This window comes from Procambarus clarkii, chromosome 18, assembly GCF_040958095.1.
Source record: "Procambarus clarkii isolate CNS0578487 chromosome 18, FALCON_Pclarkii_2.0, whole genome shotgun sequence".
Lineage (NCBI taxonomy): Eukaryota > Metazoa > Arthropoda > Malacostraca > Decapoda > Cambaridae > Procambarus > Procambarus clarkii.
Window position 1 is genome coordinate 28,710,493 of NC_091167.1, and position 14,622 is coordinate 28,725,114.

At 40.3% G+C, this 14,622-nt stretch overlaps 2 protein-coding genes across 7 annotated transcripts in view; one reads left to right on the top strand and one right to left on the bottom strand.

Annotated features, from left to right (window-relative positions):
* Positions 1-7,328, bottom strand: part of LOC123754354 (centrosomal protein 97kDa) — a 53,714-nt gene extending 46,386 nt beyond the window's left edge. For 3 of the 6 annotated variants that reach the window (XM_069326429.1, XM_069326428.1, XM_045736689.2), the window contains exons 1-5: positions 6,977-7,262; positions 6,108-6,140; positions 4,297-4,457; positions 1,552-1,710; positions 1,086-1,187 (exon numbers count right to left, since the gene is read on the bottom strand). In XM_069326429.1, the coding sequence (XP_069182530.1) occupies positions 1,086-1,187; positions 1,552-1,710; positions 4,297-4,457; positions 6,108-6,140; positions 6,977-6,995 (474 nt within the window). In that variant the 5' untranslated portion in view covers positions 6,996-7,262. Of the gene's footprint in view, positions 1-1,085; positions 1,188-1,551; positions 1,711-4,296; positions 4,458-6,107; positions 6,141-6,976 lie in introns of all 6 variants that reach the window. The other 3 variants (XM_045736692.2, XM_045736691.2, XM_045736690.2) reach the window with 3 other exon arrangements.
* Positions 7,329-7,407: 79 nt separating this feature from the next.
* On the top strand, positions 7,408-13,015 carry LOC138365853 (large ribosomal subunit protein eL24-like). The gene is made up of 4 exons (XM_069326430.1): positions 7,408-7,486; positions 7,611-7,686; positions 12,341-12,426; positions 12,844-13,015. The coding sequence occupies exons 1-4, from the start codon at positions 7,482-7,484 to the stop codon at positions 12,998-13,000; spliced, it is 324 nt and encodes a 107-aa protein (XP_069182531.1). The 5' UTR covers positions 7,408-7,481; the 3' UTR covers positions 13,001-13,015.
* The last annotated feature ends 1,607 nt before the right edge of the window (positions 13,016-14,622 follow it).

A 14,622-nucleotide genomic window follows, 5' to 3' on the forward strand; every position in this document is an offset into this window, starting at 1 on the left:
GCTCAAATGTCATCAGGAGGACTGGGAAGAAGAGAAAAGTGATGGGAACACCCCACATAAATCAGGGTCAAAGGTATCAGTGACCCAACAGACAACAGGCGGAGGCAGGGTGAATGAACATCGCCCGGTGGCACAGACGACGTACACCCTAAACCTCGCAAATAATGAGGGCAGGGTCAACAGGCATACCCATGTGGTCTGCCGAACTGAAGTGGGAAGCCCGATAATGATGGTAATGATAATGGTGGTGGCGGCATATAAAAAGATAAATGTGACTGCTTCCTATACCTCAGTGAGGAGACCAGGTTCTGACTCTGGGTCTCCAGGAGACCAGAGAACTCTGAGACTGATGGCAACTTTCAGGCAATACACACACTGGAGATGTTAGCTACAGGGAGCCACAAGGACTTCCCTAGAAAAAATGATTACTTCAATACTGCTGAGGCATAATGAGTCATTACTAGAAGAAAGCATTAATAATGACAGCTGAAGAGGTAAACAGCAATATTATGATAACAGATAGCGACACAAGACATAGTCCTTGGCCAGTTTTATCTACAACAACAACTTGCATTTTTACCCTAACTAAGCTACTAATCCCATAACTGCAAAATGATCATACTCATCTCTGACTCTTAATGTTAATACAACGTCTACAAATTTTTAAATCAAACCAAAATTGTTAAGACTATTTAGTTGTATTGAACATTATGTAATAATATAATACTGACCAAAATACACACAGCAGACATGGATGAACATAACTCTTAACCAAACCTGGCCAAGGAATAATGCTCTTTATGAGTCAGTTCTTTGGATTCTTTCATAACCAGAGGCTATATGGTTCACCCAGGACTTACAAACACTCACCAGCTTCCATGATTTTTATCCTTATCACAAGAGACATCTTTGCAAGTGCAGGACCACTTGTAAGTTACCCCATCATGATAGGGATTAAAAATTATGGGAGCAAGTGGGAGGGAAAGTATTATGAGTCCTGGGGGATCCATCCTGGCACTGGATATGGAAGCATCAAAAGGCACTTAGTGCAGAAAGATCACTTACATGCAGAATTGTCAACTGACCTTGAGATTCTTCAACATAGAGAGATCATTGACATGAGTTATAAGATTTCCTGACAAATTTAAATGCTCCAGCGTTCTGTTGTAACTTAGCCCCTCAATAGTCTGCGTGGGTGAGAGAAAAATATACAAGTATTAGAAAGACATAAAAAATACTACTGTATCTTATTCTTACTCAATCAGCACTGTTAATAAACAAAGAGTAACAGCATCCTGTGAATGTGCAACCTAGAATTCCAGTGATCATCAACTACTATATTTAAAAACAATACATGTTACAGTGACATTATTAACCCTTTAGTTGTGAAGATAGACAATCATCACCAACACAATATCATTCTAGAGTACTATCAGCCCACATACTACAACTCGTGTGGATATGAGGTCAAATGTAAGTATGCAGCTAAAGGGTTAAGAAAGGTATAAGCTAATGTAAAACAATATATATATTCTACAGTTGTGTACTCACCTTCAACTTATTACCAGCCAAGTTGAGGTGGACAAGATGGATGAGCTCCCTCATCCCTTCCACCTGAACAATGCTGTTATTAGGAAGGTTGAGCACACGTAGCGAGTACATACGAGCAAACCAGTACATCCGTACAACCTGGTTGTTGGCAATTGACAGCTAGGAAGGAAAAGTTGTAATGCTATTATTAAAAAAAATAATACAAGTCTCACTTAAAAACCATCCCCCAATGTTTTCAAAGATGAGTTGTGTTAACATGCCAGTGTCAACTGTATAGAAAAGGGAAAGATAAAATTCTTTACTTTCAATTGCATCAAACTAAAAGGTTTTTATCAAATTTAAGATAACCATTTAAATAATATTTTAGGTAATTTTATTAAAATTCAGAGCTTCAGCAGTTTCCCTTATATATAAACTTTGACAAAGAAAGCAGCACAGCCAATCCATTCGCTGCAAAGAGACAATGATGTTATGTCACATTAATTTACTTATACGTTCTGTTGTGCTGAGTACATGTGTACTCCTAGCTAATGGTACCTGATGTTTTTTTATCTCCCATGATATTTGCTCTTGAGACTGGATGTAGATGGCATCCCCAACTACTTCTTTAAGTACACTTCACTTGCCTATCACCTGCTTTGCATTCAAGTAGTTCTTAATACCTTTTCACTGTGTCCTCTTGTCCTATTATCCTTAATTTGTAAAAGACTGACCCTGTCCACCTTACTCATTCCACTCGGTAATTTGAACTTTGTGATCACATATCCTGTGTGGCATGTGTGATGTTTCTATTATGGCTACCGTCTGCTGACACCTCTTCCACCTGTCAAGTCAAACTCCCATATGTATGCAGGCGATGAGTCACAATAACGTGGCTGAAGTATGTTGACCAGACCACACACTAGAAGTTGAAGGGATGACGACGTTTCGGTCCGTCCTGGACCATTCTCAAGTCGATTGACAATCGACTTGAGAATGGTCCAGGACGGACCGAAACGTCGTCGCCCCTTCAACTTCTGGTTCCCATATGTAAAAATGTATGATGGCCCAGATTCATTTTTACAATGTTTATAAGGAGGCAGGGAGCCTAAAATTTGTATTATTTTAATTTTTGAGTTTCTACAGAAGAGAGAAGCCTAGTCAGTGATCAAACATGGCAGGTGGAGAGTGCTGTTGCAGAGATTCATGCCAAGATTTGGGAAAGATGCTGATGGCGAGTCCCCTGGATGAACAAATCTACAGGGGCCGTGACGAGGGTTTCGAACCTACGTCCGCGAGGATCTCAGACGCTGCCTTAATCGACTGAGCTAATCCCCTGGATTAGCTCTTCCAAACATCCCCTGGATGTTTGAAAGTAAGGTGACTGTGTGCTTGCATGCATGACTGACCCATGAGAACATGACGTGTGGTCACATGACATGCTGGAGGTGCCCAAGTGGTGCACAGCAAGTTGTCATCATGCTGGTTGTTGTCTTTGGCCACTTGTCTGCAGTGGAACTCCACTGTGGTTTGGTTGTGATGATGAGCATTTATCTTCCAGGGGACTTGACGATCTGGCTCCGCCCTGGATGCTATCCAGTGGTTCTTAGCTCTTTCAGGGTGGTGTCAGTCGGCCCCTTTCACTGGAATTAACCAGTGAAAACTTGTTTTTTCAGGGCTCCTCATTTTTGAGAATCCCCATCTCTTCTACTTAAGTTCTGCACAGCTTATGATCCCTTCAAATTCTGCCTCCTTCATCTGGTCTGATGGGACATTGGGTCTTTGCCATTTAGTTGGGTGCTGCAGTCTTTGTTGTTTGGTTTCTCTAGTTGGAGGTTCATCTCCATCTTTGTCCCAGTTCCTTTATCCTGTAGGTTCGAGGGCTGTGCATTGTCGTGATGGGATAGGAGATCTGTACTGTTGGTGGCTCAGGTTGCCACATGGTGATAATCAGATGTGATAAACTAGAGATTTGGCCCAGTTAATGATTGTTTACATAGTAAGGGAAAGCACTGATAATGTGATCCAAGCAGATATTTGATTTGGTGTGCTCTACCTTTCTGGTGGTCTTCCTCTTGATTACTGTGGTGGTCTTAGACCCCCTCCCAGACTTCCCTTCCCTCTATTGAGGGGAAAAGATTCTGAAACAAGTCTGTGGTAGATGCTTATGAATCAATAGAGTCTGGTATTATAACGAGGCTTTGACAAGTAACATATACCAGTGTGTAACTCTGGGAGCTACTGAGGGCAACACCCTCCAGAGATGCATTTCCTTATACTAAACTCTGGATTGTTATTGGTGCCCTTATTTAAAAAAAAAACATATAGATACGCTAGATAAGCTCAAAAAAGTTAAAAACAACTTATTGGTTCCCAAAAATAAAACAATTCAAGATTGGACCTGCAGCACTAAGAATGAAAGAAACGCAGGTTAACAAAAATACTGGACATGCTTTTACGAACAGGGAAGTTGACAAATGTGATAAACTGCAAGAGAGTGTAGTATGTGTGTCAACACCATTACATGTTTTAAAACTTTGTGTGACAAAACAGTATAACGACGATGGGAACCTTGAACTTAGCCCTTCTCCTGTAACTACAATTTGATAGTTGCACACACAATAATAGTGAATAATGATGATGACGAAGCAAAACAACAACAATTTGATTACAAAATCAAGAGAGACTATTAGTACTTGACTCTCAACCCTTACACAATGTGAGTTACAAATAACAGGTAAAAAAAAAAGAATGGTTTCATCTTACCCTTTCAAGTTCACCATAGCTGTCAAGATTGGCAAGGTTTTGTAAAGAGTTGTTATCTAAGACAAGGGCAGTAGCATAGGCTTGGTTGGCTGGTGCTTTTTCCAATCTTTTCAGTCTTCTGCCACACAGGTCAAGCACAATTTCAGAGTCATACACAACTGCTGGGAAAGCAATAAATCAACATTTCTTACAAAGTTTAAATCAAAGCATACAACTTAAAGAATTCTCTTGCATGAAAATTGCTTACAGTATATGTAATACCAGGTATGTTACTCCTAATGGTGAAATATAATTACTTTATCAACATGCTTTCAAAGTATGTACTGTATTACCCTTTGTCTCATTAAGAGCAAAGAGATAGGAATGCACACTGCTTACTAAAGTAGTGTGTAATTATGCCCAAAACAGCATCTGTCATTTAGATCAAAAACAGTCTTGCAAACAAGAATATCTTTGACTTGAGTCAAATATCCTGTCTGTTAAAGAACCTGTGACTCACGCCACAGGTAGTTCAGCAACTCAAGCCACAGGGACAGTGCTTCAGATTCATAGTCCTGAGGTTCCGGGTTGGATCCCCGGTGGAGACGGAAACAAATGGGCAGAGTTTCTTTTACCCTGATGCTCCTGTTACCTAGCAGTAAATAGGTACCTGGGAATTACACAGCTGCTATGGGCTGCTTCCTGGGGGCGTGTAACAAAAAGGAGGCCTGGTCGAGGACCAGGCCACGGAGACGCTAAGTCATCTAAAGAAAACCTCAAGAATCTCAAGATAACAGGTAATTCTGCTAGCAAATGCATCTTTGACTAAGGTCATATGCAATTGGAATTATGTTTTATCATTTGATGATATAATTTGTAAAATAATATGTCGTATTTAACACTATCGCTGACTTTGGACACCGATCCCGTCATTTTTTTTTTCATGGAAATGTCACTGCTTCCTGTGCCTCTCTGAGTGGACCAGGTTTTGCGCTGGTCCCCATTAATTAATCATATAGAACTTTATGGCTGATGCGACCTAGTAGATAGTACTATATCAGTATATAATATACAGCAGCTTTAGGAAACCACAAGGAGCTCCCCCCAGAAAAAATATTTCCAAGCTTGAAAACTGACTCCAACATGTTTAATCATTATATAACTTTTACACAACACATCTCAGTGTACAGTACATAATAAAATGCTGTACATTACGCAATCTTTTTTTTCAGAAATAGGGGCAAGATGTAGGTCTACGAGTTTGATGGTGGTTTCTGGGTAAGTAGGATAGGTAGTTGAGGATGACCTGAACATACCAAATCTAAACTCCTATTTGGTAAGCCACATATTCGGCAAAAAACATTACAGAATCTCAAAACTCTCTTTGCAGGCACCTGGACACAGATCAGTTTTCACACTCATCACGGAAGAAAACGTGCTCAGCAACCAACTGCATTCTTTCTCAAAGCAAGTAGTGAAGTTAGCAGACAATCAACAACAAAATTAATTGTTAGATATCAAATCTAGATGAACAATATGTTCATTCTGAAAACAACAGCTGTGCTCAACTATTCCTAGAAATTTGACAATGCTATAATGTATTACAGATAAGATTTTGATAAGTCTTTTTAAAACAGCATACTGTATAGAAAATTTCCTATAAAAAACAGGAATTTTGTAAAATTAAGGATATTTATCAAGATAAAAGCTGAATTCATCAGCAATTGTTAGTACATGTACAATGTACAACAAGACTTAGCACAAATATTCCAACCTACATGTAATGGTGCAGTGAACTCTCTACTACAGCACAGTCTTGTGCCACATCTTACCTGTGTCATCTTGTCCCTCATCTTTTTCCTCTCCTGAAGCAAATAAAACAACACAATTAATTAACTGCATATTATGGCAATAAAATATAAAGCTGATGTCATTAGTTTCACAAATCATTCCATTCAAAAATCCCTGCTTATAATCACAAATCATGTACGTAACCGTGGAACAAGCTGCACATTGTTGATAACAATGTGCAGCTTCGTACAATGTGCAGCATCAATAACAATGTGCAGTTGTTCCCTATGGGAACATAAGGTTTACTGTGGATGTGTTTTGCTCACAAGAGCCCCTTCATATCACATTTGATACGTGCTCTAGCTACAGAATAATTTGAATATACAGCACTTGATGTAGTCAAAAAAAAGGATAAATATCTAGTTATAAATATGTTGTTCAAATTACCAAACATTATAACTTCTTCAGAACCAAACATTTTAACCCACTATAATGTGTCATAATATGCCACATGACAGCATGTGATGCAATAACAACTAGTGTACAAACATAACTGCTGGCTAATCAATCAATATTGTTTCAAGGTGCCAAACAAATGATCATGCTAATAATTGTGTAAAGTGCTATGAATCACTTTTTAAATATTGTGATATAAATATAAATAATTTCAAAAGTATATTTAGTAGCAGACGGTGACCTGGTGATCCATAGAGGACAAGCACAAGCCCTCAGCTCAACCTGCGAGGCTCTAACATGCAGCTAATTGGTCTGTTAATCAATAGTAATAACAAGTGTCAAACTTCACCCCCCATTGACACTCCCCATTTTTCCCACCGTGACACACGCCCATTACACACACGACACGTCACCATCCACACTATTATGCCACAATGCTTAAGAGTTCACCAACCTCTGCCTTGGTCATCCATTTGAGGAGCGAGCAGGGCTAAACCTGCCAGTGTGAGTCCACAGTAAATGACAAGTCTATAATAATCTTGAACTACACCATTCTTCCTCTCAGTCCTTCCATTTCGCTAGCATGAAAACAATAACTAGTCTTTATTGTTCAAACACAGATGTGAACAAGCAGAGTCAAGAGGTCGTGGGGTTGACATTTCCCGCAAATTTCCTATATTGGCTAAAATAGCACATACCTGAGGAGGCCATATTTGAGCGCCAATGTTTTGATCGACTCTCGTAAGAAATCGATGATATATTTTGATTTAAACAGATTTCTTAAAACGCATTTAAATATAATTTTATTATAAAAATATGCAATGAAAATAATTTACAATATAAATAATAATAAATTGAACGTAATATAGATATATTTGTTAGTGAGTAATTAATACGAAAGTGAGTGTTTTGGTGAGGAGAGGGAGGGCTGGCCGGGTCCTTGTGTTGTGGCCGCCGCCATGAAGTGAGTGTCGTCCGCGTCCTCCTATATCCCAGTCATCCTTGCCTCCTCCTCCTCCCATACTTGTCTATACCCTCCTCTCCTGCCTCAAGATCATCGCCCATGATGAATTTTTCCTTATTTTCAGGCTTCAACTGTGCAACTTCAGTGGCTACAAAATCCAGCCCGGCCATGGCAAGACCATGGTGCGGACGGATGGCAAGGTGAGCAACACTAGTCTTGTGTTGGGAGGGTGTGTGGGGCCCACACCTCGTGTGTCGCCACACACTACACGGGCAGCATTATACATGCCAAAAATGTATGCCAAACAGGGCTTTGTGGCCAGACAGTATTAAAAACAGTTTGGTGAAACATGTATGTCGATGACGTTGAGTGTTTTTGGACATAAACAATATATTTTATACTGTATGTAACATTATACATATACCAGCAATTCACAACTTGCTAGATTAAAATTCAAAATACATTATTGGTATAAGGCACATATTTACTAGTGTTAACACACGTGAGTCCAGAGTGAGGCAACATGGGGGGGGTGACCTGGTGAGTACCTATATGGACACTATAAAGAGCATTTAGCCATTAGATTGGTTCACGGGTTGTACAGGAGTATGTAATAGATTATAGCAGCGTGAGGAGCCCCCAATACTGTAGTGAAGGAGTGGACATGGTGGTATAGATAGCAGCATGCTGCTAAGATACACAAACCAGGTTCTTGGTAAGTACCTTAGTGTAGTTACCTAAATTTAGTTACAGGATGAGAGCTACGCTCGTGGTGTCCTGTCTTCCCACCACTGTCATAACGCATTAAAACTACTGACGGTTTTGGCCTCCTCCGTCTTACATAACTTGTTCCAACCGTCTACAAATCATACAAATGAGAACAAGCTTGAATGGTCCCCAAACCAATATGCAACTGAAAATTCTACACCTCCAGAAGGATTTGAACCCAGACATCCAGGAGCTCTATGCACCATGGCGTACCTGGTTCTTTAACCACTAGACCACACGACTAAAAATTATGGTGTTACGCTTACAGGGTTACAAAGGTGCGGGTGAGTGAGGGGCTACTTAACCCTTACAGTGGCTATGGAGCCACTTACCTGACCATGGAGCTATGGTCATTCCGCCTGTGCACAAAATAAATATGAAAGTTCCAACAAATAATTCTTCATTATAGAATGAATTTGTATGCAGAATTAAGAAAAACACAAAAATAAGTGAATATCTTTTCAGTGGGTGGAGGGGCTCTGAGGAGCTGCGTCTGGCACTTAACGCCTGCACTTAACGCCTGGTGCTCCACTGTGTTGATGCTTCCTGTTTTATCATTTTTTTTTACATCATTTTTGTCCATATTTGCATCATTTATGTAAAACCAAGACAATAATTGTTTAAATCATCATATGATGACTGCATTCACCTAGTAACATTCATGATTATAACCACATTTGTACCATGAAATGGTAGCAGAATTTTTTTCATGGGCAAGGTAAACTTATTAAATTACTTCCACATACTTGCCCCATGTTCATAGCGCTAGCTGTGGCTAGAGCTGTAAAGTCTTGAACAGCATTGTGTTCACTGATAGCTGAACATTGTACAGTCTTTATCACAAGTCAGGTTCTTTTGTAATCAGTAGTGTGATAGGTTGTGGTATCGCAGCTATACTGAACCAAGATGGTATGGCTCTCCCTCACAAATAAAAAAAAAATGCTGCTATTGGCCTTGCAGTGTGTGTCGCAGGTGGAAACAAATGAAAATCATCATATAAATAATTAAACAATTTACTGAAATAGTAATGGAACAAAAATGACACATGACAATACTTGGCTATCATGTAATGCAAGGATGAACAAGTTAGTATGACCTTAAATAAACTATAGGCAATGAATAAAAGTATAAAGACATACTGGTGTACTGAAGACAGCTACCATACCACCATGGCATCAGTCACAGCGTTGGCTGAAGGCGGATGACGGGTGAGACACGAAGGTGATCCAAGAGCACTAAGGGAGACTGGCTCTCCAGGGAGGCAGCACCCTTTATATAGTCCAGTGATGACTCGTCCAGTGTCAATGCTAGGTGGACATTGGTCACTAGCAAACTGCTCGTTTGTGGCTGATGGTGCCTTTGTGTTGAGCTGCACCACTGCCAGTTGAAGGTGGCTAACTGCTTGTTTGTGGGGGCAAACTACCGGTTAGCAGAGGCGCCCGGCTTGCCTCTTGAGTCGTACCAGGCCGTGCCAGGCCCTGGGGGGTACGGAGAGGATAACCGACTCATCTGGGCTGATGTAGATGTAGACTTCCAGTGCAGAGGCATTGAAGGTGAAGGGAGAATACACTGCATTGCAGGGGATTCACATGACAGTAGTAATTAGTAGCAGTTACACATATATTTTGACATTTTTAGGCAAAGCCGTGGTCACCAGCTGAACAACAGTGCCGTTAGCTCATGCAGGCAATGAGTCGCAATAACATAGCTAATGTTGACCAGACCACACACTAGAAGGTGACGGGATGTCGACGTTTCGGTCTGTCCTGGACCATTCTCAAGTTGATTGGTCCAGGACGGACTGAAACGTCGTCGTCCCTTCACCTTCTAGTGTGTGGTCTGTTCAACATACTGTTAGCTCATGCTGCATACGTCAGCCTTTGCTGCTCACTCAGTACAGAGGCCTTTACACCCAGGAATGTTGCCCATGATTTTCTTTTTAAATAGCGTCTGTTTACTGGATACCTGAGGAAGCTTATCTTACTGAAGTATCTTACGCGGTACTTATGTGCAGGCCGTTAGACCAAAATTGTACACATACAATCTGCACTGTTAAAGGGTTAAAGCACCCTGCCCCTTAATCTGAATCCCTGACAATATCATTATTTCTTGATAGATTGAGTTGTACTAAATTTCAAACATTCATCCTCCAGTGCCTAGTACCTGTAGTTGCATATTGTCTGCAGAAATGACCAGTTTCTTCAAAGACATATGCATATACCTTTGTCAGTACCAAACAAAAACATTAATTGTACTGGATTTGTTTAGATAGTAACTATACACTGTGGCCAATACTCCATCACTGCCAGGAACACTTTGGCTTAAACTCAAAATACAGTACTGTAGTTGGTTCCCAGGTTCCAGAAGTAAATTCAAGGAGACTGTTGTCGTCATCACAAATGTAGAATAATTTGTAGGTCCTGTTCATCTAGCAGAGTAGTCTGATGTATAAGCAGGTGGCATGCTTTCCACATCTTTGTATGAGAGACTTGTTAACTGTGGGTTTTTTTTTTTTGATTATTTCACTTATCTGTTTTTGGTACTGTATTGCATGTCAGCTAACTGGGATATTCCAGATAGTGATTTGGCAATATCGGAACACCCCCCCAAATGCATAATTAACTCATTGCATAGTAAGCAATTACAAAATATTTGTTTACTCCTTTATATCCATATAGAACAATTATAACATTTTAAGCAGGGATGTAAAAACTGGCCAATTAAAATTGCCAAATGGTGATATGCGAGAGATAACAACAGCATTTTGAAGTTCAAATGACATATATAATCCCTCAAATTATTTTTTAGTGATATTACTGATGTTAAAAGAACATTTAATACTAAATTGAAATCAGTGAGTTAACACTTTCTGAGGATGAGGACTCCTCGCGGCGTCCTGTTTCGCCTACCTGCTCCCGCATAGTGGACATAAATTTGTCCTCTTTTAAAATATTTGTATAAAATTCAATTTTTATCTGATTTACTTTGGGTTTGTTTCAAACTGCGCGCCATGAGGCTCTCTCACCAATAGGCTTCTTTTTACAATAAGTTCATGAAAGGTTCACAAACATAACAAAAGTAAAAACATTTCGTGTGCGTTTGACTCTCACTGACATGTTCCAGCGTTGTTTTATATTTGGCGCTATTCTATCTTACGCTTGTTGATCTTCTTTACCTACGGGCTCATAGAACATTCTATTGCGAACACATTGACACAAAAATGAATGACGTACATAGAATAATAATGTCATGAGAGTGAAATAAGTATAAACTTTCAAAGCGCCATGTGTCGTCCCGTCACCGATACCGGGTAACAATTTCACCACTTCCCACTCTTTTGCGGGCGGGCCGCAATCATTATTCTACGCTTATATTCATATCATCGTGTTGGGAATTTCATTGCGAGTCCATTGATACCAAAATTAACGCTGTAGACAAGTGTGGAGGTGATAACAATCCCAAGAGTAAAAACATTTTGTTGCTGTTGGGCGCTCATGGCGAGTCATCTTCGTAGTTATTTATTTGGTGCTGGTATCCCTATACGTTTCGTGACTTTTTTACTGATGTTCTAGAGAATTTTATTGAACACGTTGGTACCAAAATGAAATGCGTAGCTCGAGAACTAAGGTCAGGAGAGTAAAAAGAGTATACACATTTTTGTTTTTACGCTTACGCGGCAAAACGCCGTGAGCACATACTGCTTATTTTTTTACCTTCGCCGTGAGGCTGAAAGTGTTACACTTAAATTGGTCCGTAATTCTGTAAGCATTTCAGAAATGAGAAATCTTGAAACAAAAATTTGGCAGCAAAATCTTATCCCTCTTTCACATATATCCAATTTATATAACTATAAAAAAAAATTGGATAACTAGAAAAGTTCTTTAGAAAGGCGAAGAATTAGGGGTGCCATGAGGTATACGAGTGGATGAATGGACACAAAAGGGAAATTGATAGTATTCAAAGTATCAACACAAAACAATGGGTATAAATAAGTTTGCATGCTGCAGTAAGACTGGTTTGATTTGATTTAAATTGATTCAATTGGATTTTTTATATACTGTATAACCATAATTAATTTTCCTTCAGGTGTACGTGTTCCTCAGTGCCAAATGTGAGCGGGCACACATGATGAAGCGAAATCCCCGTGAGATTCGATGGACTATTTTATACAGGTTGGTGTTCAATAAATTTACTGTATTATGATTTTGTTTAAAGCATTTATAAATCTACTGGCAAGATAAGAGGTCGGCTAATAATGCTTTCACAGTACTCTTCTGTGGATTAGTAATAGGCCTAGTAGTAGTCTTGGTTTAGAGATAAAGAAGGGAGGAAATGTAAAGGATGATATAAAGGTCTACTGCTGCTAGATTAAGCTTTAGATTGGTAATGACTTAATCATTCATCTACCAGCCACATGGCTAACCTCTTGCCTTAAGTTTGTTGTGCTACTGTTGATGCCTTTGTTATTTAATTGGTTTATGGACATTGTGGCTGTTTATTTTCTAGTACACATTTAGCTTGCATTATCAGCCTTACTACTTTGTAAATTTTCATTGTTTCTAGTAATAATTGCTGTGTTTTCTTTCTAGGCGAAAGCACAAGAAGGGTATGGAAGAAGAGACTACAAAGAAGCGTACTCGCCGTGCCCAGAAATACCATCGTGCTATTGTAGGAGCCTCTCTTACAGACATTATGGCCAAGAGGTATTTAGATGTGGTTTTATTCCATGGAGCATTTTTAAAGTAATTTTCAGTTAATTGTATTTTCCCCATTTTTTATTATACATTTAACCTTTTAGTGAAGGTATCAGAAATATTTTGAAAATGGCTAGATCACTTCTGAATTGTGTATTGAAAAGGCTAGGTTTGGTTACCTAATGAAAGTTTGCTTAGACTATGCCACCAGGTCTGCCTTGATGGCTGCCTTATGGGTTGCTCTGGTCTCCTTGATCCCCTATTCCAGCAGTTGTTTACAGTGTTTCCTTGTTTGCCTGCAAGGAAACTATTGAAACCAAGTTTTCAGCAGTCCTTGTCTGCCTGTTCCGACTGAATAGGGCATGGGTGTTTTGGGGGTCATCCAGGCTGTTGGGGATCCCAGGTTTGAAGTGTTCATTACCCCTGTATGTTTGTGGGTCTGCTTTCTTGTCCAGCAGTCTGTCTTTGATTCCTGCAGTGCTCTCTCTGGTGTGTGCTCATCCTTTTGTGGGTAGTTAGCTTCAGGGCGCCGTAAGGGGCTTCCCCAGAAAATCAGCACTGAATGTAATGAAACTCTAATTCTAGGTGAGCACCAGTGGCTCTTGACACCCTCCCTCGGGGAGTTTGGTTCTTGCATCATTCGTCGAACTGACGGTGGAGCGACCTGTAAGCCTTGGCTTGCCCCCCTCCTTCCCTAAATGAGGGGAAGGGTGGAGCAAACGAGCAGGTGCTGGTTATAACTGTCATTTGTTTACACAGTTCACAATCCTGCTGCATGACCACTTTTTTCAAAGCTTGTCGCTTGTCAAGTTTTTCAACCAGGGGCTTAGATGGTGTCTAGGTATCTCCAGGATACTTGCATCATGTGAGCCTGCGGGCCGCTCCAACCAACAGTCTGTTGGACTTAAAATTGTTGGTCTCTTTCAAGTCAAGCCTGGCCTCTGGCTGAGCTTGAGGAGTTGAAGCTTTCAGGCACTGCCTTTCTGCCTGAATCTGTTTTTTCTCCATATTAGTGCGAGGCATGACTACCATGTATCGTGAGGGTTCGAGTTTTTGGCTCTCGACTACTGGCTGGTTTAGGCTCCCAATTGGTCCTTGTCAAGCTAGCCAGGGGTTTGATTCTTTCCCAGCTCACCAGGATCGGGTTTCTGGTGACCTGTGTAAGTCCCAGTTGGTTCCATTTTAGATTCGGCCTGGCTAGGTCTCTTCTGGAGTTGTTGGTAGCCTTTGGCCCAGCTCTTACAGATCTGTTGCCCGCAGATAGCAGTGAAGTTAAGATGGGCATGGCCAAGGCAGTTAATTACATCAAACGCTGCTCTCCCAACGTTGGATGTAATGAACGACCTCTTTCTGGTGGGGCCCTGGTGGCTCCACGCCTCCATGCTTATCGTTTCATTGGCATTATCTGTTCCTTAATTGATTTGTAGGCTGACTGGACCATGGGCTACCTGGTGGTGGGGTTTGGAAGTACTGTATTGGGTTCTAGCTAGATTTTTTTATTTTTCTATATTTTGTATCATTTGGAGTTATTTTGTACTTTAGTTGTTTTTGAAGCTTGAGAATCCAGCAGTTGTCTGTAATTTCCAGTTTCTAATGCATTTCCAGTGAAAAGGTTGAATGTAATTCTTTTTGTACCTTGTGAAGTAGCCAGGTTTTGGCTCTGGTGCCTAGTAT

Coding starts and splice junctions, on each gene's coding strand:
- LOC138365853 (XM_069326430.1), top strand. Junction 7,687..12,340: donor TGGTGCGGACGGATGGCAAG/GTGAGCAACACT, acceptor ATTTTCCTTCAG/GTGTACGTGTTCCTCAGTGC. Junction 12,427..12,843: donor CGATGGACTATTTTATACAG/GTTGGTGTTCAA, acceptor TTTTCTTTCTAG/GCGAAAGCACAAGAAGGGTA.